Source organism: Phacochoerus africanus, chromosome 2, assembly GCF_016906955.1.
Source record: "Phacochoerus africanus isolate WHEZ1 chromosome 2, ROS_Pafr_v1, whole genome shotgun sequence".
NCBI classification, from domain to species: Eukaryota; Metazoa; Chordata; class Mammalia; order Artiodactyla; family Suidae; genus Phacochoerus; species Phacochoerus africanus.
In genome coordinates, this window is record NC_062545.1 from 183,765,366 (window position 1) to 183,791,173 (window position 25,808).

A 25,808-nucleotide genomic window follows, 5' to 3' on the forward strand; every position below is an offset into this window, starting at 1 on the left:
CTTGAAAGAATCCATTTTGTAATTTTCTGACTTTAGTTAGTTGACATCAGGGTGCTTTTTGCTTAAAAAGTTCTAGGAAGAAAGAACCAAATTCTGTTCATGGAACATCAAATCAAAACAAAGGGTATCTTGTGGATTGTTTCAGATCATTTCATAGAAATTAGGAGTTCCCTGGTGGCTCAGCTGGTTAAGGGCCCTGTGTGTCACTGCTGTGACTTGGGTTGCTGCCCTGGCACAGGTTTGATCCCTGGCCACAGAACTTCTGCATCCTGTGAGTGTGGCCAAAAAAATAAATAAATAAATAAATAAATTCTGTACCTTCCAGACTTAATGTGCTGTGGTCCCCAAGTGGGTAAGGAAGTCTTATCTGGCGACATCCTGGACAATATAGTTCTCCTGTATCCACTCCAGTTTTTCAACATTTTGTTAGTTTACTTACTGGACAGTTAAGTCAAGGCTGGGTGCAAAAGTGGAGTTGGGAATTAACTCTGTTGCCCCAGAAGATTAGCTTTCCAGACACTGATTTCTGAGAAGAGGTTTCTTAATGGCGTTCCCAGAACATTAGAAAGATTCCTCCTCCCCTCCCCTCAGCCCCTGTTGAATCTACAGCTTCCCCAAAGCACCTTGTGTTCATGGTGGAGGAGAATGAGTCACAAGGCTGAATAAATTCAGAGCCCTGAGAGCCCTGAGGTTTCAGGGTGGATATACTAACTGTGGGGAATTGGGAAACTAAGTACAGGTCCTGGTGTGGCTGCTGACTGCCAAAGTTACTGTCTCTGAGACTCAAGGTCCTCTAAAAATAAGAGCTGCTGTGTATTGAACACGTCCTGTGTTTTCAGGAATGATGATTATTCTGTGCACCATTTCACTTAATCCTCTGGGGTCTGCTGTGGCATATGACTATAATGGCCCCCATTTTGCAGATGAGGAAATCGAGGCATGGAGAAGTTGAAGGAAGGAGGAGATGGCACCAAAGGGACTTGGAACAAAGAGGGGAAGGGGATTCTAGTCACATGGGTGTCAGCTGCCCAAGGCAAGGGAAAAGGGCTCCAGGGAGCTCTGAAATGGAACAAGAGGGAAAGAAGCAAGCAGCTCGCAGCTCTCAAGAGGAGGAAGTGGGAGATGCGCCGCTTCCTGTAGAAAGACGGATGATTGAAGACAAAGCTGGGTGGGGACTAGTCCCTGGGCTGCGGGCGCTGCTGCTACACATACACACACGAGCGCGCGCGCACACACACGTTCGCGCGCGCACACACACTCCCCGCGCTGCGCGCCGTGGGCAGCTCCTACTACTGCGGGGTTGGGCTGGGCTGGCTGCGCTGGAGCTGCGCTGCACACAGCGGCTCGGGGAGGGCAGGAAAGCCACTCTGCTCGGACCAGCCTCGGGAGCCAAGGTAAAGGAAAAGCTTTTCATGTTGCTCCTCGTTAAGTGAGAAAAATGATCACCGCCTGCGGTTTTCAGGGCAGATTTCGAAGGGAAGATAGGCACAGTGTTCGGGGATGAGGGAAAAGGGTCAGGGTGGGTTCTGTTAGGAGGGCTTCTGAGAATGACCAAATGTGTGACACCTTTGTTTTATTAAAAAAAATAACCCTCATTATGTGCTTAGCTTCAGTGACTCATCAGGAAAACAATTAAATGTTTGCATAGTTCTCTTGGAAGAAAAGCAGAGCCCAGTTGAAATCAATTGGGGCTGTGGAGCTGTGGGCTGATCATCTGAGCGTTGCAGTCCTGTTTGAGGGGTGTAAGTGGTGTAAAATGTTCACTGCATTTTCTTTCTTACACACTCCCCGGGGGGAAGCTACTGTCTTGCAGCAGAAAGACTGTGATTTGGCTTTTGTTGTTGCTGTTAAATCCTTTTGTACTCTGATTTTGCCAACAAAGCCTGAAATTGCGTATCTGAGGGGCAGTATTTATCATTAAAAACTGGTACCGCTGCTTTCAGGATAACCTCAGAAACAGCTATCGTTTGCCAACCGGTCTTATCCTAAAGTTGCATCCTTTCTCAAAGGTGTGTGGTGGGTTTAACTTGTCCAGAATCATACTGGTGTATATATGGATTTTATGTTTATAAAGGTTTTATTCATCTCTCGGTCAAGGTGCATATTAGCCTCAGGGACGGACAGCATATGAAAGTGTTGCCGGGTTGCTTTCTCACCTGCATCGGCCGTGGCTGGATGAAATCGTGAAATCAGAATGTGATTTTTATTGTGTGATTTTTCTTAGACAATGAGTCTTCTTGAGGGTCTCTGGCCAAGGCTGCTCATATTTGTGAATGGTATATACAAGTACAATAAATAGGTCTAACAGATTAGCAATGAGATTGTGAGATTCCTTTGGCAGGATACGTATGAGAAGGAATCGAATATGCTAGCATAGCCTGATTTAGAAAATTAAGCTTCGTCTCCAACAGAAAGTGCGGTTAAGCAATAAATGATCATTGACAGAAGGTTTTGTCTTGCATTTTTACAGTGAAAGGAGATATGTTTTTCAAAGGAAAGAAAGAACCACTTACAGTGGAGTAAAAATAATAAAAAGGTCGTATTTAGACACTCATACATTCTTAAGATGTAGGTTTTAAACACAATTATGCCACGGGGAGTGTATATGCTCCCTCATTTATCATCATTCTCAATTGTGAAGAGCCATAGTGGTTTTTTTAATATCATTTTTCTGAAATTTATTTGGCTTCTCCAGATTTGGGGGATAGGTAGTAGCACATTTTCAGAGATAAGAATCTTTAGATACTAACGAAAGAAAAAAAAGTCGAATTTTCTGAGCTTACTTATGAAACTGAACCTCTGCCGATGACTAAGAGGTGAAATATTGCTGGTGTTGAAACCATGGAGCGCCCCTGACAGATGCACCGAATTTAATCAAACCTGTGGGCAAAACAAGTCACGCCACGCATTTCACGGTTCCGGTTCCCGTATGTCTCCTAGAGCAAAATATGTATAAAGATCGTTTTCCTCTAAAGGAGCTCTCACGTGGGTATTGGACCCAGAATGCCCCTCACTGGAGCTCTGCGATCAAGCTGTTTGGCATTAAATGAAATGGGAACTTGGGAGTCTGGGCTGTATCAATGAGGATGGGGCTCAGCCCGTGGTACTTACTCATCCCCAGGCTGGATTCACTAGATGATGCCAACACCCTGCTTTGTGTGGGGATGCATAGACAGTCTGCCTTACTCCTCTCTGTGTGTTTCACTAAAAGAGTAAGAAAACGAAACCTTGGCTCATAGGCATAGGGGATCCTTGAAGCCCCCTGCTCTCTTTTAGAAAACATCTGAGATATCAGTTATCTGCACAGTCCAAAACATTTCCTTAATTGTGAAATTCCAGCTTGAAGCACAGCATGAATGAGTAACAGCAGATCAGTAACTAAGATGGTAGGAGGTTTAAACAAAAGATGAAAAAGCCCCTATCCTGTAAAATGGGACGATTTCCACTTATTCTGGCCATATGGAATATTGAAAGACATACTGCTTTTGTCCGGGGTATTGGGTGGCTTTTGAGGGAGTCAAGCAACACTGAAATTTTAATTGTGTGTTGTTTTTTTTTTTTTCTGCCATATGGTCAATGGCTGAGTAGAAACATGACTCCATGATTTCCTGGCCAGTCGTGGGCCTCATGGTGGGCACACAAGGGAAGGCGTTGGGATGACTGACTTTTTTAGCCTACTTCAGAAGGCAGGCCCTACTTTTAAGTATAAAAACTCTACAGGCCTCTTCAAAGACAACTCTGGGTAAAAGAAAACAGCATGGAGATGCGAAAAGAACTCAGTCAGGCAGATCTGCTTTTAAATCCTATCACTAGTTCTTACTCCTTGACCTGGTACATTGACTGATCTTCACTGTAAAGAGGGGTTAATAATACATAATTAGGGTATTTTTCATTGTCTTTGGTTTGTTTTGTTGTATTTTATTTGGTCTTTGCTTTTGTGTGTGGATATGTGAGTGTCCTCCTTGTCCATAGTAGGTACTCAGATGTCATTTTTTTTCTCCTGCTTGGTATCAGGAAAAGTTAGCATATTCTTTGTCTTTGCCATTGTCTTAAAGGTCCCAGGAGACATGTTTTTTTATTGTAATAATAAAATATATATAACATAAAATTTCCCGTTTTAACCATTTTTAAGTGTAGTGGTTTGTGGCGTTAAGTACGTTGAAATTGCTGTGCAAACATCACCACAACCTATCTCCAGCTCTCTTTCATCTTCTCAAACTGAAACTCTGATCCCATTAAACAGTAACTCCCTATTCCCTCCTCCCCTCAGGCCCTGGCAACCACCATTCTCCCTTCTGTCTATGAATCTGACTACTCTAGTTACCTCATATAAGTGGAATCATATAGTATTTGTCCTTGTGTGACTGGCTTAATTCACTTCACAAAATGTCTGCAAGGTTTAACCGTGTTGTAGCATGTACTGGAATTTCCTTCTTTTTTTGGATAAATAATATTCCATTGTTATGTCTATACTACATTTTTTCATCCATTAATCTGTTGATGGACACTTGGTTTACTTCTATCTTTTAGGTATTGTGAATAATGCTGCTGTGATTATGGGTATACAAATATCTGAGTCCCTGCTTACACTTCTTTTTGGGTACCTGTGCGTGGAATTCCTGGATCATATTTGTAATTCTGTTTAATATTTTGAGAAATTATCATACTGTTTTCCATAGCAGCCACAACCATTATTATTATTATTACTGTTATTTGTTTATTTTTTTAGGGCTGCACCTGTGGCATATGGAAGTTCCCAGGCTAGGGGTCGAAATGGAGCTGCAGCTGCCAGCCTAAGCCACAGCCACAACAACGCCGGATCTGAGCCACATCTGCAACCTGTGCCTCAGCTCGTGGCAACGCTGGGTCCTTAACCCACTGAGCGGGGCCCAGGATGAACCTGCATCCTCATGGACACTAGTCATATTCTTAACCCACTGAGCCACAACGGGAACTCCAGCAGCCACACCATTTTATATTCCTACAGCAGTGCTCAAGGGTACTGATCTCTTCACATCCTCAAGTACTTGTTTGGGGTTTTTTTGCTTGTTTGCTTGCTGTTGATAGTAGCTGTGCCAAGGGGATGTGAATTGGTATCTCTTTATGCTTTCAATTTGCATTTCCCTAGGGATTAGTGATGTTCTGTGTCTTTTCATGTGCTTATTGGCCATTTGTATGTCTCCTTTAGAGAAATGTCTATTCTGGTCCTTTACGAATTTTTTAATTGGGTTGTTTTCTAGACCTTTTAAAATGGTGGGATCTCTTAACACAGTGTGTCAGAAAGATCATGATTATAATATTTGTATTTAATTTCATGCATACACCAGTATTACCCCTGCTCAGATGAAATACTTCTCTCAAAAGCAACTTTTACCTGCAAAAGGAGGGAAAAAGAATCTACATAGATCCTGGTTATAGGTGATATCAAGAACCTGGGAATGAAATTCAAACATTTTTTGTAGACCTGTGACCCTGTTGACCCTGTTGGTCAGGTGCCTGCCAGGCTACAACAAAGAAGGCACAAGGGGGCTGTCACTTCAGTGTCTTTCTAGTCTCTGTTCATTAGCTGCAGGAGAAAAAAATATCCAAGAGGTAGCAAGTTCAGAAAAAGGGAGGAGAAAATAAGTACTAAATTGTTCTGACTCTTTACAATGGAGAAGATTAACCTTGGAAAAGGGGCTATAGTAGTTAAACAACAATAGATTTTTGAGAGACGTTTGTACTCACAAAATGTGATTCGAATCTAAATTTCACTTTAGAAAATAAAGAATCCTGGGTTTCATTTTCCACCACAGATTTCACTCTGCGTTCTGAAACTGGTGAGGTCGGGTATGGGTGGGGCGGAGGTGATCTGGGCAGAAAGAAGAGGGAGGACTCTCTTGAATAGCAAGGATACCAGAGATTTAAGGTGAGGGTGCAGTATTGATTGCCCTTGAATGGTTGCAAGAGCTGAAAGACTGTACGTTAATTTTCTGTAATACACTCCATGTGTGTACTGGGAAGTTGGATGATAACCCCTGACGTTTTTACAATTTGCAAATCAGTTGATTTTCCAGTTACTAGGAGGACCTATGACTGGCTTTTTTAGAGAGGGGAATTACAAAGCAGGGTTAAGACTTAGTCCCAGTCTGTGACATCATAGAATGGTAGAGGCAAAAATGACCTGGGCACAAACCTAGACTGTGTCAATCCCTCCATGACAGATAATAAAAAGGCCCAGGACTTCAGTTACTGTTCTAGAGCTGCACAGTTGACTAATACCTAACTTTCCAATTCAATCTGCATTTTACTTCCTTCCATAGTAGGGCAAATAAGACAGAGAAAGCCTTCAGACTTGTGTGTCTCTTTAAACATTGTTTGCAAGATTGAATTATTTTGTTTAAAAAGAAGAGGGTAACGTTTAAATGTAATACCTACATAAATAAGGTGTTTCTGTGTTCAAATTCATTCAAATGTAAAGAAAGACACTGCTGTGGAATTGAGATTCAGATTTTCAGGTAAGTGCATTAGACATGTATGTGGTTCTCCAACTCTCTTAGGTTAAAGACAATGCATTATATTTAAGGTGAGTCAATGTTGAGACAATCTCTAGAGGACTTCATTCAACATTAAAAAGAGGGAGCTCAATTCTCAAACTCTGGTGATAATATGTTTCTTAGAAGTGGTACCAAGGAATATCAAGGTATGAGATGACAGGATCAGCCTTTTATCTCTTGGCAAATATGTGTAAATAGTCAAACTCTTAATGGAAAGGGTTGGAAAAACCAGCCACTTGACCCTGCCTACCTATTTCTTTTCTTTTTTTTTTCTTTTTGCCATTTCTTGGGCCACTCCCACAGCATATGGAGGTTCCCAGGCTAGGGGTCCAACTGGAGCTGTAGCTGCCAGCCTATGCCAGATCCACAGCAACGTGGGATCTGAGCCGTGTCTGTGACCTACACCACAGCTCACAGCAACGCTGGATCCTTAACCCACTGAGCAAGGGCAGGGATCGAACCCACAACCTCATGGTTCCTAGTTGGACTCATCAACCACTGCACCACGACGGGAACTCCTGCCTCCCTATTTCTTTGGCTGTTCCTTGGCCCCTGCCAGCCTGATTATCAGGATCAGACTTTCCCATGATCCTCTGCCCCAGGTACCTGGCATTAGATCCGATGGAGAGGGTCTGGAAACTGGGGTGATTGCCTCTCTCTACTCCAGAATCCTTGCAACATTAGAAGGGCCATTGCTGTTCTTGGAAAATTCTTTTTCTTTTTTCTTTCACTTTTTACTATCCCCTCTGCATTTTCAATGAAAACCATTAAACCCAAGCTCCCATTCCCTTATTCATTACAGATGATGTCACCTTCTGTTTTTCAGAGAAGGCATAGATTATAGAATTCCTCAACCTCATTCTTTACCACCTCAAAATTTCTCATTCCTCTTCTTCTTCTCCCTTTCTAGGTCATGGTAGCACAGTTTTTTTTTTTTCAAGCCAGGAGTCAACTCTCTACATGGCTTCTATAGTCCATTTCCTTTTACTTTCTAGGGGACAATGTTCTGACAATAATTCTGTCTCCTTCCCACATATTTGGTTTCTTCTTTGTATTGGCTCTTTCCTCATTGCTTGCAAACATGCTTAGTTTACACATACAAATTAATTAAAAATTAAGCAAGCCTGCTGCCAGCAAAGGTTCCCTTTGACTTTTACAACCTCTACTAACCTTGTTTTCATCCTAACTATAGGGAAGAAAAATAGCTTTCTTTCCACCCTTCGAAGTTCTGGGAAGTCTGTATCAAAAGACAGATTAATAAGAAAAACAAACATGCTTATTAACTTATATGCCTCATGTCTACATGGGAGATACCAGGGAAGAATGAATAACTCTTAGAAGTGGTGTAGAACTCAGGCTTAAATACCATCTTTAGCTAAAAACAAAATAGGGAGGAGTGGAGAAGACCAGTTATAAGGAGGTGACTAGGAAGTGTGGTAAGTAAGAGTAAGATTTGATATGCAGGTTTAAGCAGGTGCCTCTTCATTGACTAGAGTCCCTAGAAAATTAATTATCTTTCTCTCTCTGGTACAGAGAAGAAGGCATCCTTTTAAATAGAGATTTCCTTTATAAATATAAATTTCCCTTACAAAAATGTAACTTATATTGTTTTCATAATTTCTCCCATGTTTGCTATTTCCCAAATCTGCTCCAGGTAATCCTTATGTCAAAAGGACATATTTTGGGGTGGTGTATTCTGCCACCTTTCATGCCTCTCTGAAGTCTCCCAGCTTTTCTATTGACTTCAAGTTCTGCTCCCCAAATATGAGTGTTCTCAAGATTTGATTCTTCTGCCACTTAATTTCTCCCTCTTCCTCTATCAGATCCTTTTCTGTGATTTCAATCATTGTCACTGTGTGGGTCGGTTCCAAATCTGGTTCCCTGTCCCCAGCTCTCACCTACTCCAAACTTACACATCAAGCACCCTGCAAACTTGCCAGAACATCCATCCCACTGAACCTGAGACTCCAAATCAGTGCTTGCCTTTGCCTTTCTGCACTCAAAACCAGCTCCTCACCTGAATCCATGACCAATTAATGCCCATTCTCTCAGTTTCTCAATTTGGAAAACTCAATTTCTTGATTTTCCTCAGCAACCAAGTTGGAGTCAGTTGCATAGACCTTTGCACTGTCATTGGAAACACATCTTGACACCAGCAACTCTTTCCCATGTTTTTTTTTTTTGTCTTTTTGCTATTTCGTGGGCCACTCTCACGGCATATGGAGGTTCCCAGGCTAGGGGTCGAATCGGAGCTATAGCTGCCAGCCTATGCCAGAGCCACAGCAACGCAGGATCCGAGCCGCGTCTGTGACCTACACCACAGCTCACAGCAATGCCGGATCGTCAACCCACTGAGCAAGGGCAGGGACCAAACCCGCAACCTCATGGTTCCTAGTCGGATTCGTTAACCACTGCGCCACCACGGGAACTCCGTCTTTCCCATGTTAATAGCCAGTGTCTTCATTCTGGCCCCCTTCACCTCCAGCTGGGTTGACTTGTCTATGTTCTTGCCTTTCCCCAGGGCCTTTCCTGCTTCTCCTTCCACACTTGGCTCCTATAGTCTTTTTTCTCTGCCTAGCCAAATTCCAAATTGTCCTGTGAGGCTCAAGTCAAATGCTTTCTCTTCCATGAAGTCTTCCTTGGTTTCTTCTTTCTGCAATAAAAAACAACCTCCACTTCCTTAAGTCTTTTGTTCTTTCATCACAGCAATTAGTGCATACTAGAGTGTGTAATGACAATTTGCTTTTTTTTCCCCCTCTTTTGCAAGTTCTTTGAGGACAGTAGCCACACCCAGTTTCATCTTTGTCTCCTTCTAACACACCAATACAGCTTGAGCTTTTGTTTGTTTCCAATTTCACTTTTATTAAAGTATAATTGACAAAATTGTAAGGTATTTAAAGTGTACATCATGGTGATTGGATATGTAAATATACTGTGAAAAAATTGTGTCTAGTTAATTAACACATTTATCACCTCACATAATTTATCTTTGTGTGTGTGTGTGTGAACATTTGGATTCACAAATGCAGTTTATCACTCATTTGTTGAATAAACTTTCTTGAGTGACTTATTTTTTGATACAAAGTGAGCTAGATATCCCAGGAGCTCATAAACTCCTGGGAACAGACAAATACTGACAGAATTACAATACAGTTATTTAATCTGTCTACAAATCTTAACTGAATGTCTGCAGTGCGCCATGTGTCCTTTGAGGGTCCAGGGTCACTTGCATGAACAAAATGGGCCCGTTCTTTGTTTTCTTAGAAATGACATTCTAATGTTGGGAAAGACCCAGTAAACACATAAACCAGTGGTTTTCAGATCTGGCTGCACTTTAGAAATCACTGAAAGGTACTTGGAAATACACCTGTGGCCCAGCCTCAACCCAGACTAATTAGGTTAGAGAATCAACCAGGATTGGACTCCATTGACAGAAACAGATTACAATACAAGCAAATGTCAGGTAGTGATAAGTGCTGAAATGGATTAAAATAGAAACAGGTTGAATGATGGAGATTGTCCCTACGATGTTGGTGCCACTGGGGATTTTACTTTGGTTGGGTAATCCCTGAAGGCCTCTCTGAGGAGATGACATTTGAATTGAATTGTGGTGAGGAGTCAAGTATGTGAAGAGGTGGGGGGAGAGGGTTTCCAAGCAGGAGGTGCAGGTATCTTTCTGAAATAAGAGTGATGTGGAATTACAGAGGACATATGGCCTTTTCATATACTTGTCCAGGAGTCTCTAGACTGTCTTTCTTCTACAAGAAAGCAGCTTTTCAGTTAAACCAGGCAGACTACTAATGCAGAGCACTTGGCTGCTCTGTTGAGTAGTTGGTCTGGGGTTTCATCAAGATCAAAGTGACTTAACACAGTCAGGAATACTACTGTTTAATTATATTTTTCTACTCTGCAATCAGCACTTCAGGGTTGTTGTCTGAATTAAATGCCAGTCTTACTGTTTCAAATAACCTTAGTTACTGGGGGTGTTCCCGTTGTGATGCAACTAGGAACCATGAGGTTGTGGGTTTAATCCCTGGACTCGCTCAGTGGATTAAGGATATAGTGTTGAGCTATGGTGCAGGCCGGCAGCTGTAGCTCCAATTAGACCCCTAGCTTGGGTAGACCCCTAGCTGGGAACCTCCGTATGCTGTGGGTGTGGCCCAAAAAAATTAAAATAACTTTAGTTACTAGGGATTATGTCTTAGACGAATGAAGTAGGAAGCAGTGACTTCCTTCTGTCCTTAATTCTACTTGGGGGAACCAGGGAAAATCTCAGGAAGGAGCCATTCAAACCACACAGCAGCAAGTGTCTGCTCATGTTTGGATGAATGAAGATCAGAGTGTTTAAAGAATCAAGTTGAGAACGAGCATTTGTTGAGCATTCTGTTTGAACTGCTGTGTGCGGATACTTTATATGCATTACTGTTTTCCATTACATTTTTAAAAAATTGAAGTATAGTTGATATACAATGTTGTATTAGTTTTAGGTGTACAGCAAAGTGATTCATATATATATATATTCAGATATATATATATAGTTTTTCATATTATTTTCCAGTAAGGTTTATTATAAGATATTGAATACATTTCCCTGTGTCATATAGCAGGACCTTGTTGTTTATATCTTTTATATATAATAATTTGTATCTGCTAATCCCAAACTCCTAGTTTATCCCTTCCCCACCCCCTTTCCCCTTTGGTAACCCTAAATTTGTTTTCTCTGGCTCTGTTAGTTTTTAAAATAACCCTATGAGATGAGAACAGTATTTTTCCATCAGGATACTTTTGACTGCTGGTAGAAGAATATCCTACCAAAATGGCTTAAACAGCAGGTGCTCCTCGGAAAGGAAGGTAACTCCAGCGTTATTCATGGCTGGACAGTGTTCTTACTAACCTGAATTATTTCTCTCCTCCTATTCTGACATCCTTAGCAGGTTGTTTTACCCTCTTAGGCCAGCTCCCCTCACTGTGCCAAGATGACTGCTACTACAATTTAAGAGTTATAGGCCAGTTTCAAATATAGGGACACTGTGAAGTAGCCAATTTCTTTTCATGTACTTCTTTTTAAGGTTACAGAAAATCAGTAGCAGAATTCACCTTCACAGCTCACATGCCTTTCTGCCAGTGGTGAGGCAGCCAGTACCGCTGTGATTGGCTAATTTAAATTTCCTTGTGAGGCTGTGGCGGCAGCATCCAGTCTCTGAAGAACATGGTCACCAGACCCCCAAATAGAGCTTCCTGGCTCTATTAGCAAGGAAGAAGGGGTTAATGGGTGGACGGTCAACAGAGCCTACCACTATTTTATTTCCATCCGAAAGGTGAGGATATCAAGGCTCAAAAAGGTTAAAAACTTATCGAGATCACACACCTTTGAGTTGAACAGTGTTTCCAAGCAGTCCCCTTTGAGAAAAGCAAATACGCAGAAGAAAAGCTCTGTTTGTGTTGATGGTGATGGCCTAGGGACATTGGAGAAATAGTCCTGGAAGAAAATACAAAATGGCTGCTTCGGGACTAAGCAAAGAATCACTTTTTAAACAAATGATTCCAGAAGAAATTACATCGGGTCCCTCCCATAAAGCAATAAGAATGGCATTTAATTTAGACAAGCAGCCCTGCATTTCTGCACTGTAAAAAAATAGTATAATTAAATTGAGTCTTCCTGACTGGTCATTTAAATCAATTTGATCTAAATAAAATTCACCCTGGTTCAAGAATTGAGCAAGAGAGGCCAAGGGTTCTGTGTACGGCTGTCTGTCAGACTTCCATGAAAACCTTGTTTTCTCCAGAGAGGTATGCATTTTGTTGATTACAGCAAAGAATAATCTCTGAAATTTCTGATTATGAGTTATTTTGAAAATAGGTTTTCACTCTCCAACTCCAGAGGCAACATGCAGTTCCATTATTGCATTTTCTTCGTGGTTCCTACTTTCCATTCTGATATTTTATTTTGGAGGCCAAGGTTTGTGAGGCAGCAGTAATGAAAAAGGGAAATTGCCATGGAGCTGCCGTCATTACAGTGTTTTGACTGCCTGCCTCTAGGTGTGTTTCTGTGCATTCTTACCGTAACACATTCAGTGTTAATGGTAGGAATATCTTTTCTGTAATAAATGATTGAGTGCTTCCTACTCTTACATTTGCATTTTTAAACAGGAAAGTAAAAGTTAATTTCTAGGCTTTGCCAACAGGGCTCTCTTTATGGAGGGTATTTATCAGATCTGCATAGAACTATGTGAGAAAAATTGTGGAAAAAATTTAAACAGGAAAAAAAATTCTGTGTCATTTTAGGGTCTTTCCTTGGAAAATTGAATTGATCCTTTGCCATTTTTTTAAACTTCATGAATGATGGTTGTGTTTAGAGAACACAACTGTATATAAGCATTAAAGTGATTTCACAAACAGTTTTTTTTTTAACAGTCCAAAGATTTTCTTTTAGGGAAACTAATAAAAAATTAAGAAAGGTGAAAATTTCTAACCAAAAAAATTGTCTAATACTTTCATTATGTCTTAAAGTAAAATACCATAGGAATATGATATTCTAAGGCTTAATACAAGACTTCTCATTGTGGCTTAGCGGTAACGAACCCGGCTAGTATCCACGAGCACTTGGGTTCGATCCCTGGCCTTGCTCAGTGGATCAAGGATCCAGCATTGCTGTGAGATATGGTGCAGGTTGCCGACGCAGCCCGGATCTGGCATGGCTGTGGCTGTGGCGTAGGCTGGCAGCAGCAGCAGCAGCAGATCCGATTCAACCCCTAGCCTGGGAACTTCCATGCCACACAAGTGGCCCTAAAAAGCAAAAAAAAAAAAAAGAAAAGAAAAGAAAAAAATAGGGCTTAATACACAGGAGAGCATGGTAGGTAAAGAATGTCTTGGACAAGTTGCTTATACTTTCTACTCTTCTGTTTCCTTATCTATAAATTGGGAAATAATGGCAATGCCTACATCACAGAACTATTGGGGGAAATTATATAATATATATAAAAACATTTATTTAACATAGTGCCTAACATATAGTAATTAACTATTGAGAATTATAGCTATTATTAGTATTATTGTTACCACAAAGATGGAGTAGAGTATCTTGGGGTTCTTAGCAAGTTTTAGCAGAAATTATTCTGGCCCAGCATTAACCTTAGATGCTCTGAACTCAGAGTAAGGAATCACTGGAGGAAGGCTGTTTCCCCGGCATAATCAAATGTCAATGTTTTAACTTAGTTAAGTGACGATCTCAGACTTGCACTATTTTTTCAGCAGTGCATGTGTTTAGTCATAAATATTTCCAGTTTTCCTCCCCAATTCATGATACGCTTACTCTTCTCTGTCTGATTTAGGTAGGTGTAAGCCACAAGTTTATACGTTGGCCAGTGAAAGGTGAGCAGAAGTGATGTTTGCCATCTCCAGGAAGAAGCTTATAAGAACCAGGATGTGAACACATTCCTTGGCAATTGACAGTGGTAGAAGACAGAAACGCTGGCTGAGCTCTTAAGCCTGGGTCCTAAAGACAACATAGAGCTGGTCCCTTCACCGACCTGCAGTGGACACATAGTGAGAGTGAGAAATGAGCCTTTTCGGTCTTAAAAGCTTTGAGGGTTGTTTGTTACCACTGTATAACCTAGCCTATCCTGACTGATGCACTCTTGTGATCCCTTCAAACTCTAGAGAGAAAAAAAAAAAAATCTTAACCGTAATAGTACATAAAATGTGTTGCAATTTGGAGATAGTAATTTTTAATGACTATGCTGTGTGTGTATGTTTGCTTATTGTATGTTGTACCATAGGGAAGCATCGGGATACTTAGCATTTTAATTTAAATAAACTTATATACAATTTTTCATTTACATTTCTTTTAAAATAAGCTTTATTTCTAGTTCCTATAGAGGAAAATCAGCATACCAAAATTACCAGCATCTTTTTTTTTTTTTTTTTGAGAGAGAGATTTTCATGATGCCTGAATTCCAAACCTGGTATGATCACTGGGTCATGATCCATCTCACTGAAAGCTCACCAGAGTGGTGCCCTGTTGTACAGAGGATCTTCTGAGAGAAGATAATGGACTAAGCCACAGCCATGGCCTTGGTCTCCTTAAGAAAATAGTCTGCTTTAAGCCCTATTGTGATGCTCAGTTATAAATAGTGGTGCTTAGTACATAGAGCATCTTAAATAACATGTATTGATCAATGGAGCGAAGCAGTCCACAGTTCTTCCAGACGTCTAGACTCTTTCATGTTTGCTTTTAAAAAATAAATCTCTTTATTTAGACCTCTTGGTATTAACACTTACATTTACCCTAGAAATGAGTTATCTTGTTATGATCGGGTAATGTTAAGGACAAGAAAATTCATTTTTAATTAAAAAAGACATTTACATGTGATTGTGTATGCACAGGTGTGAGCTATTTTATTTGATATTTTTTACTGCTGATTTTATTTCACCTGATTATTTCATTTGGGTCTCTAAAACTACATTATGAAAGACCTTAATTATTTAAATTAGGAACAGATTAATTATCTCCAGTGTACAAACTCAAATTAATTTCATTATTAACCTGAGTTTTAAATTGATTAATCTTGGAGTGTTTAAGGAACCAAGTGGGGTTTTTTCACCCTTAAGGAAAAGGGCATATTTGATTCGATGAATTCTCTCCGTTACAACAGTCATGCTAATAGGAGCAAGAAATTTGCAAGGAAACTTTGGATAGATTTTATAAACCAGCCAGAAACCTGTGTGTCTGGGGCTTCTGGGGGAACAATCTGTGAGTCATTTTAAAAAACAAACACACTCATAATCACAGTGCATGTTGTTACCATGGTAATTAGGCTTATGGACTTGTGCGTTGCTTATGTTCCTATAAAGGGAAGAGGGGGAGAGAAACCCAGAATTCAGAGCTTTAACTATCAGCTTCATTTTGACTATTGAGAGAGTTTAAGAGTTTCTTGAGACCATACTGGAACAGTCATCCTGAGAGGGAAATTAAAGAAACCCTGGCATCTTCCCTTTGTTATTCAACATAAGTTTGCCAAATTAGTTTTGGGATTCCCATGGGGAGAAAAGGACCACTGGAGCTTCTCTCAGGAAGAAAGAGGGGGAAATAGGTCCTTGATCTGCTATGTAATTACATACAAGTCTCTAAGGTCTACCTGGGAAGTGTCTAGTGTGCAGGTGCCCGGGGCCTTAATGAGCCTCTGAAAGGCACCAAGTCCACTGGCGTAACATTATTATAGTTTAAAGGATCCTCAGGGCATTATTCTAATACATGATCAGAGGTGGCTTTTAGTGAGCCTGTTGTTTCAGATCTGATCCCCAAGTAGGCCAAGTAGTAAGTTTAGTTTTGAAATCTTTGAGTCTGTTTCTCCCTATTTTATGGGATAGATACAACCCCTTTATCTTGGACAGGCATCTTATAATACAAGCCCAGAGATCACAGAGGAGACCAGGGAGGTTATGTGAGCTCTGCCAAATCTGTCACCACTCCAGGGAACAGTAAAATCAAAACATACGCTTGTTTGATGGACGGTAAACAAAGTTGTTAGGCCAGTGAGATTACTAAGGAGTGATTCATTATGATTCTATATGGAGAACAAACAACACCCTTAAATCAATTAGTGCACATCCAAAACTGTTTTTTTTTTTAGAATATTTTGTTTATTTAAAATTTTATTGGGATATAGTTGACTTAGAATGTTGTGTTTCAGATATACAGCAAAGTGAATCAGTTATACATATCCCTATATCCATTCCTTTTCAGATCCTTTTCCCTTATGTCACTACAGAGTATTGAGCAGATTTCCCTGTGCTATACAGTTACTCATGCGTTTTTATGGAGCGTAGTGTGTATATGTCAATCTCAGCCTCCCAATTTGTCCCTCCCCCCAGTGTTTCCCTTTTAGTAACCTTAAGTTTAGTTTTGAAATCTTTGAGTCTGTTTCTCTTTTGTGAATAAGTTCTATTGTATCATTTTTATTAGATTCCACATACTGGTGATCTCATATATATTTGTCTTTCTCTGCCTGACTTACTTCATGTAGTGTGATTATCTCTAGGTCCATGCATATTGCTGAAACTGGCATTATTTCATTTTTTAATGGCTGAGTAGCATTCCATTGAATGTATGTACCACATCTTTATCTACTCCTCTGTCAATGGATATTTAGGTTGCTTCCATGTCTTAGCTATTGTGAATAGGGTTGCAGTGAACATTAGGATGCGTGTTATCTTTTCAAATCATGGTTTTCTCTGGATATATGCTTGGGAGTGGGATTGCTGGATCATATGGAGTTCTATTTTTAGTTTTTCGAGGAAACTCCATAGTGTTTTCCTAGTGGTTGTACCAACTTACATTCCCACCAGTAGTGTAGAGGGTTCCCTTTTCTCTACACCCTCTCCAACATTTATTGTTTGCAGACTTTCTGATGATGGCCATTCTTACTGGTGTGAGGTGATATCCCATTGTAGTTTTGATTGTCATTCCTTTAATAATTAACGGTGTTGAGTGTCTTTTCATGTGCTTTTTGGCCACCTATCTGTCTTCTTTGGAGAAATGTCTATGTAGACATTCTGACCATTTTTTGATTGGCTTGGGTCGTTTTTGGTTGTTTTTTTTTTTAAATATAAAGCTGTATGAGCTGTTTGTATATTTTGGAGATTAATTCTTTGTTGATCACTTCACTTGCCAAGATTTTCTCCCATTCTGTGGGTTGTAGGTTTTGAAGAGTATTTTAAAATTTACTTTAAGAAACCTAGATATCCTTTTATTTTATTTTATTTTTGTCTTTTGTCCTTTTTAGGGCCGTACCTGTTGGCATATGGAGGTTCCCAGGCTAGGGTCTAATGGGAGCTGTAGCTACCAGCCTATGCCAGAGCCACAGCAACGCGGGATCGGAGCTGCATCTGCGACCTACACCACAGCTCATGGCAACACCAGACCTTAACCCACTGAGCAAGTCCAGGGATTGAACCCACAACCTCATGGTTCCTAGTCAGATTCGTTTTCGCTGCATCACAACAGGAACTCCCAAGAAACCTAGGTACCCTTTTAAATTGATTATTATAATACACTGACTAGAGGTTTTTTTTCCTAAGTATTCCTTCAATCGATTTTATTTAGAGTTACACAACTTTTCCTAATTAAAACTATTTTTTCAAAAGGCTTGAAATAATATGCCATGGGAGTGTGATTAAAGGGCCATGCAAACACAGGGAGTTTGTGTGCGACTTTGCCCTGGCATATGGTGCAATAACTGTTTCTCAAAACTGTAGATTTCAATTTTACTCGCATATTTGGGAACAAGGCCCATGTTACTGAAACTTAATTCTATGCTGTCTTAATTTCTTTAAGGCTAGTAAACAATGCGTAAACTTTTTTTTTGGTGGTGAAAGCAATTCATGGTGAACATTGAAAATCTGGAAAATACGAAAAGTATAAAGAAAAACTTAGACTGACCACTTCTATTAATGGGATTCTTGGTTGAACTACATATAACACTTTTGCAGCCATCCCTTTGAACTTTGTCACACGGCCCACAACCAGCAACAAGGGAGGCTGGGAAAAGCAGTTACTCTTAACAGGTATGTGCCTATCATGGAAGAAGAGGAAAGCAGATATCGGGACATATCTGGCAATTTCTGCTACTTCCATTTTCTATATAAAAGGGATAATACGCTGTTTTTCGTTGGCTTTTTTTGTTTGTGTGTGTGTGTTTGTCTTTTTAGGGCCACAGCCATGACATATAGAGGTTCCTAGGCTAAGGGTTGAATTGGAGCTGTAACCACTGGCCTATGCCACAGCCATGCCAGATCTGAGCCACACCTGTGACCTACACCACAGCTCATGGCAATGCCAGACCCTTAACCCACTGAGTGAGGCCAGGGATCAAACTTGCGTCCTCATGGATGCTAGTCAGATTCATTTCCGCTGTGCCACAGTGGGAACTCCTGGGATAATACACTGTTTACATTTTGATATATCTTCTTCCAATCTTTTTTCCTAGAAAAAATATATACCAGAAAGATATTATGTATAATATTTACTAGAAAATATTATATGTGGTATATTAGAATATTACATGTAGAAAATATAGAACAGGTATTAGAAAATATCATGTATAATATATCGATATTACAAAAATAGCTGAGGTCATACTATATAAAATTTTGCATTTCTCTTTTCTTTTCTTTTTTTTTTTTTTTTTGCTTTTTTAGGGCCTCACTTGCAGCATATGGAGGTTCCCAGGCTAGGGGTCCAGTTGGAGCTACAGCTGCCAGCCTATGCCACAGCCACAGCAATGCCAGAGAACGAGCACGTCTGTGACCTATACCACAGCTCACAGCAACGCCGAATTTTTTAACCCACTGAGCGAGGCCAGGGATCAAACCCGCAACCTCATGGTTCCTAGTCGGATTCATTTCCACTGCTCCACAATGGGAACGCCTCCATTCTCTTTTCACATAACTTTATTCTGTGTGTTTTTCCTCATTCAGATATTTTGTATTTACTATTTCAAAGTGTCATATATGATGTTTTCCTTTTTGACTTAATAGGTTGTATTATTGATATTTAGGCTGTTTCTAACACCTTGGGAATAATTCTTTGTCTGTGTTCTGCATTTTTGATAAAGTCAAGCAGTGACATCCTAAGACACTGAGTGAGAACATATTTGAGATCTTGATACATAGTGCCCCACTGCTTTCCACAGAGGTTGTATCAGTTTATTCTCTCATAGTAAGGTAGGAGAGTACTGGACTCAGAGTGCCCTTCAAGGCTTATTTTGCGAGTCCCACTAATCATTGTTATCCCAAGGGTTTGTTCTCTGAAAATAGGTTCTTTTTTGTCCTTGGCTTGTTTTTGATTTTTTTTTCTTCTCCTTTGCTGCATTAATCATGAGATAATGGTTTTCTAATAACATTGGCTCATTTAAAAACATATGGTCCTTTTTAGCCATCTGGGAATATAATCAGTTGGTTGACATTTCAGCACACGTGCCATTTGTAAGCAAGGGCTCTCTCTAGAGACGCTGATGTTCATTTGGTCTTAGGGCCCAATGTGAATTTGATATGCACCCTCAGCTGTAATATGTTCCATGCCTGGTACCTCTTAGTTCTGAGACACAGCAGAATGGGAACAGTAAAGCCTTCCTGAGACTTGGGCAGTTTTCTTTGAGCCGAATGCTGGGTACTTTTTCAGGAGTAAAGAAGCTTGTCTCGGAGTTCCCTTCATGGCTCAGTGGAATTGAATCTGACTAGCATCCATGAAGACGCAGGTTCTATCCTTGGCCTTGCTCAGTGGGTTAAGGATCCCATGTTGCTGTGGCTGGTGTAGGCTGGTGGCTACAGTTCTGATTGGACCCCTAGCCTGGGAACCTCCATGTGCCATGAGTACAGCCCTAGAAAAGACAAAAAGACAAAAAAAAGTGTTTTAACCAATAACTTGTTCATCCTACCTTCTCAAAGGGCTAGATACATACAAATAGAGCCCCAGCTCTGTCCCTGACACTTGGAGGAGAGCAGTCTGCCACTTTGGTCCTGTTGGATGCTAATCAAGTTAGGTCAGGAGAAAAGCTCATTCTTATTCACCTCACGGGTACACAGCCTCTGTCACCAGTAACTCTGCCTGCCCTAACTTCCCAAGCTGACTTGGTGTTTTCATGTTGTCTCGCAGGCTAGGGAAGTTCACAAAAAAGGGTCTTCTGTTTTAACAAATCTGTTTCTTTGAAGAAAGAGTTAACACAATGTCTGTTTCTTGGCTCAGAAAAGTAAACTTGTAAGCCCCCCTCTGCCCTTAGAGCTATTCAGCCATCACCATCAAACTCTATTTATAGAAACATTTGCATTTTCAGCTTTTATGTATCATGCTATTTCTTCTTTAAAAAAAAAAAAAAACACATTTTCCTCTCTGCTTTCTCAACAGTCAGATCTTCCAGTGAGCCTCGGGCTTTGGGAACTGAAGAGGTAAGAATTCTGAACTTTTTTTTTTCTAGGATCTTGAACCTAAACAGAACCACAAGAGGAAAAAAATCCTAAGTAATCCTGTAGATGAAAGCATTTAACATGTGATGTTGATCAAAAAGAAATGTTCAGAGTCCTTAGTAATGTTGACATGACTTTAGGTTTTAAAGGGGAAAAAATGGCTCTCCTTGATGATAGTTAAAAAATCAGATTTCTCATTCATATTTCCTTCATTTTCTTCTACAAACCTGAGTTTGGAGAGCGTTGGAGGTCACTGCCTGAACAAAATATATCCCTGTGGCACCAACCATGATTAATTGGTTGCAGCCGTTGAGGATCGTGCAAGATAGATGTCAGAGCAGGTTAGGTCAGAGAAGGGTAAACTCTGTTCTTAACAGGGTGGTTGTAGACATTGTAAGGGCTTTTCTAGCAGCAACAACAGTAACAATAACAGGTCAGTTTAATACCGGTGGGGTTTCTTCCCAAAGAAGCTGACTTGGCTTTTGAAACTGACTAAAAGGCCTTTTGAATGTGGGTATAGACCCAAAAGGTCACCATATTGCTGAGAAAGGTGCTAACATGTTTGCTCTCCCCAGCCAAGAAGCAATTTCTTCTATTCAATGATGTGAACATATTCCCTTTCTTTTAACAGTTAACTTCATTATGATAAATTTCAAGCATACACCAAGATAGAAAAATGTAATTAACTTCCATATCCCTATCACTCAATTTCAACAATTATCAGCTAATGACCTAGTTTTTCATCTGTACCCCTACTCACTTCTCCTCTTTCCCCATTGGATTATATGGCAGTGGCTTGAATTTGGCAGTTGGATTTTCAGTTGTTTATTTACATAACTATTTAGGGGCTATAGCAAAATGAAAAACAAAAAAAACCCCAAAATCTAAAAACAACCTACCATTAACCTAACTTAGTTTACTGTTGCTAGCCTTTCATCCATTTAATCATTCAGCAAATGTTTAGTATTTACAAATGTCAGAACCTCCTAGGGAGAAGAAGTAGAGAAAAGAGTAATATAAAGGACTGGATCACTAGAGGTCTTGGGTTTGGAAATGAAGGGCCAGATATGGTTTGGAATTGCTGATTAAAGGTGAAGAAGTGGAGGACATCTAGAAAAACTCCCACATTATTCTTTTGGGAGATTCAATAGGAGACGATAACTGGGCTACAAATACAGGAGGAAAGGAAGAGATTCAAATCTGTGGAGTGGCCATGTCCAGGTGGATATGTCCAAGTAGGCTGTCATGGAAGCTTGCAGAGCAGTGGTTCTCAGAGTCCTGGGTGCATATCAGAATCTCCGGGGAAGTATTTAAAAACACTGTTTTGTAGTCCAATTAAACCAGAAGCCCTGGGGGAGGAGGAGTCTGAACATCTGTAGTCTGTAAGAGCTCCCCAGGTGATTATAATGTGTAGTTAGGGTTGAGAATCTCTGGTCTCGAGCTTATTAGAAGGCAGGCCTGTATATATGTGTGCTTTTAAGACCATGTATATAGCTTTTGCTATCCTATAATGGGGTTCTTTTAAAGTGCTCAGTGTCTTCCAGGTGAAGGCTGAGCCATCTCTTCATTCTACCAAGTGTTGTTAATAAATGAAGACTTTTTAAATAAGTATTTCATATTCCATGCCTGATGTTTGTGTTGATTTCTTTCATACTAATGCAGGTCCGTAAATGTTTTGAATCAGTCCAAGGTGAGTTTCTCAGTGGGGGCTGCTGGCTTGTTGAATGGGGCAAGTCTTCCATGTGTTCTTTAGTACCCCTGTCCTTGGCTCACAAGAGGCAAGTGGCATCTTGTGGCCATTGTGATATCCAGAGTGCCCTAAGGAGACAATGAGAACTACTGTGTCTTTACACACCTTTAAAGAGAGGTCATTTGTCATTTTCACTCTTATGCATACAAGCGTTTTTGCTTCATGCAAAATTACTGGTTTCAGTTATGCAAAGTGATTCCTTATGTAGGTGATCTCTATGCTAACATACTAAAGAAAGAAACTAAACAAAATAGTCATATAAAAGGAAATAGTGTTTTGCACTGTTGGAGGAATTTTGAGCAAATTTGCTCTAGTCAAGGCTGCTTTTTATGTCTGCACAGAGAAGCAAATTAAACACTAGGTAAGCAATGGCCAAATATTGGGATTAAAAGCAAAGTACTGTTAAGTCATTATGCACACGGAAAAGCAGTGATTAGGGATGCATTTGTTAGTTGACTGCTGCTGTAACAAATGATCACAAACTTAGTGGCTTCAAACAATGCAAATATGTTATCTTGCAGTTCTGCAGGCTAGGTTCTGTAGGGATTTCACTGGTCTAAAGGCAAAGTATCAGCAGAGTTGTCTTCCTTTCTGGAGGCTCTAGGGGAGAATTCTAGAGGCCCTTTTCGTCCGTGTTCAAAGCCAACAACATTGCAACTCTGTGTGTCTTTCCACTGTAGTCATACCTTTTAACTCTGAACTGAGCTAGGAAATGTTCTTTGACATTAAGGACCCATGTGATTAAGACTTGGCACAGCTAGACAATCCAAGATACTCTCCCCATCCCAAGGTCCTTCATTTAACCATATCTTCAAAGTCCCTTTCTCTGGGTAAGGTTATGTATTTACAGGTTCCAGGGATCAGGGCGTGGACCTATTGGGTGGAGTGGGAGGGGACTTTATTCTGCCTACAACAAAGTAAAAGAAATTACTTTTGTAATTGTTCAAATTACCTCTGAAATTGTTCAGAAAGGTAGAAATGCCTCAGGTAGCAGAGATAGGCTTATCTTCATTGCATTGTATGGAGTTGAGAAGGGTTAGGGTTCCCAAGCCGATGAATCAAGTTCTTGTCTTGATTCTACAAATCCAGTTTTATAGATGCAGGCACTGAAGGCTTTTAGTTTTCTTGGAGTATTTGGCATTGAGTCAGGTGAACAGGTTGAAGTCCAACGGCTCCTTCCTTGGCCAGACTTTCTGGTACTTTGGGTGTGGCTTCTGGAGGGTGTGCTGCTTTTGGCATTTCTCCAGCTCTGGAGAGTTTGCCTGCAGTGTACAGGTTCCAGGGTCTTTGAATAGCACCAAAGAAATGAGAGATTTTTATTTTATGCTGTTATGTCTACCTGTCACATTATGCTTTATTTATTAGGTTCTAAAATGTGGAAATTGGAGGGGAAAATAACATAATATTTTAGAACCTAACTGTAGTGGTATTTATTGTAGTCAATTTGTAAGTATGGTTTAATTTCTACCATGCTTTAGGTTGATCAAACCCATTGAGTAATAAACCACTGCTTGCCTAGTGAATGAAATGGTTTGGGTTGAGTTATTTTTTCAAAAACGATCTCTGGAGTAGAATATAGCCAGAAATTTTTGATGGCAATTTAAAGTATTGCAGCCGTTTTTATAGCAGGTCCCCCTTCCATCCACTTCTAGACATGTCAGCAATACAGATCTAAAGGTCAAACTTAGGGCCAGCACTAGAGTAACAAATCATCCTGATTTGTCCACGACTGAAGTATTTCCTGGACCATGGCACCTTCAATGCTAAAACTGCTGGAATTCAGAGCAATTTGGGACAGTTGGTCCTCTAGATGTCCACAAACATCTCTAGTGGAAAGTGATTGTCATGATGATGAGTCGTGAAAATAGAAATCGAACAAAATAATGATAAACCTCCAAGGTTTGGGTTGAGGATAAGGGTGAATCTAACTCTTGAAAAATCTGTATCCACATATACTTGCTTGCCCCAAACCAACTTAGAAGAACCAGAAACAAGAAGTGCGAGATGTCTAGTTCGCTGGTTCGGTTCTCATTGTTACCCACACGCTCCTACGTGATGCCTCTGATGATCACAGCTTTGATAGCTTTCTTATTGAGGTGACCGTGGGACCTCACTGAATCTTTTTCATCATATCAGCATGTGCAGAAATATGAAACCCAGGTTTGCCAAAGTAACATGTCACTCTCATAGCTTGAATCCTGCCTTTTGGATAATAAAATTAAATTTTCCCAAGAGACAGCATAGAATGTTCAGGAACAGATGAGTATCAGGAGGAGTGTCTTGAATGCCTGAGGAGGGGGAATGGGGTAGATCGTGTAGTGGAGGCTTATCCAGCTCTAAAACTTGACGTTTCCTGGCTCCCAGTGGTAGCGCCTGAGCTGCTTACCCAGATGTAAGATGCTTGCTCAGCCCTTCCTTTTTGCTTCCATAACACCCTGCCCCATCCTCACCCACAGCAAAGCCAGGCTGAGAAAACAGGCATACTGAAGGCCCTTGAGCTTCATTTCTTACATTTCTGTGACCTTTATTTGGAGATTTTGTTGTCTAAGCCACTGGGACCGAGAGGACTATAAGTATTTGAAAGCAATAAATGAGCTTCCTTGGAATAGGCTTTGACCTTTAGGAGCTGGCAGTCTTTTTTTCTTTTCTTTCTTCCTTTTTTTAAAAAATGTGTTCAACTGTTTCCTATCTTCCAAACTGTTCTAGTTGGTAGTCACTGTTAGAATGATGGTGAAGAAGGTCTCAGAGGCTGAAGCAATGAGATTGCAAGCAGAGTATATTGACCAACAGAGCGGTCGGGAGCTCTGAGCAAGCAAGACTCAGGCTCCTCTGCCACAGGGGAATGCTTGGTTTTTTTACATACAGGGGTCGTTTTGTTGAGCCAGGAAGTCTGTGCCCTTGGGGCTATCTTTGTCTTTGGGAACTCATTCATCACTTGGGTCTGTTTGATAAGAAGGAGTCTACAAGTTTGGATTTGGCTGGGTTATGCTGTTTTTTTGGGTTTTTTTTGGTTTTTGTTTTTTTGTCTTTTAAGGGCCGCACCCATGACATATGGAAGTTCCCAGGCTAGGGGTGGAATTGGAGCTGTAGCTGCTGGCCTACACCACAGCAACACCAGATCGGATGCAAGCCACATCTGCAAACTACACCACAGCTCCTGGCAACACTAAATCCTTAACGCACTGATTGAGGCCAGGGATTGAACTTGCGTCCTCATGGATGCTAGTCAGATTCATTTCCGCTGAACCACGAAGGGAACTCCTGATTTTTTGTCCTTTTAGGCCTTGTTTCATTTTCCATCTAAGAGGTGGAAAGAATTCTCTTTCAATTCTTTATTGTTTTTCCTCCCCACAAATACTGAGCCCTGTCTATCAGGGAGGTAGGATCTGAGTTTCTGATAAGGATAGGGCTTGGATAAATGGTGAGTTATTTTGATATTCTTTTCAATCCCTTTTGGGAGTTCCTTCCTTCCAGGACTCTCAATCCTGGCTTCACTTTGTTAAGACCAGCCTCCTTTCAAGTTTGAATCTCATCTGTTTTTTTTGTTTGTTTTTGGGTGT

General features: G+C 40.5%; 1 protein-coding gene across 7 annotated transcripts in view; it reads left to right on the forward strand.

Moving 5' to 3' along the window:
• The first annotated feature begins 315 nt into the window (after nucleotides 1–315).
• Nucleotides 316–25,808, forward strand: part of GNG2 (G protein subunit gamma 2) — a 137,016-nt gene continuing 111,523 nt past the window's right edge. Inside the window, exons 1-4 of one of the 7 annotated variants that reach the window (XM_047767327.1) lie at nucleotides 1,316–1,394; nucleotides 18,027–18,101; nucleotides 20,440–20,480; nucleotides 22,161–22,188. Coding sequence is in view for 1 of the 7 variants with exons in the window: in XM_047767323.1 (XP_047623279.1) it covers nucleotides 897–1,394; nucleotides 13,868–13,907; nucleotides 20,440–20,480 (579 nt within the window). In the remaining 6 variants the exon portion in view is untranslated. Of the gene's footprint in view, nucleotides 1,395–13,867; nucleotides 13,908–13,929; nucleotides 14,088–18,026; nucleotides 18,102–20,439; nucleotides 20,481–22,160; nucleotides 22,189–25,808 lie in introns of those variants that run through there. The other 6 variants (XM_047767323.1, XM_047767328.1, XM_047767325.1 and 3 more) reach the window with 6 other exon arrangements.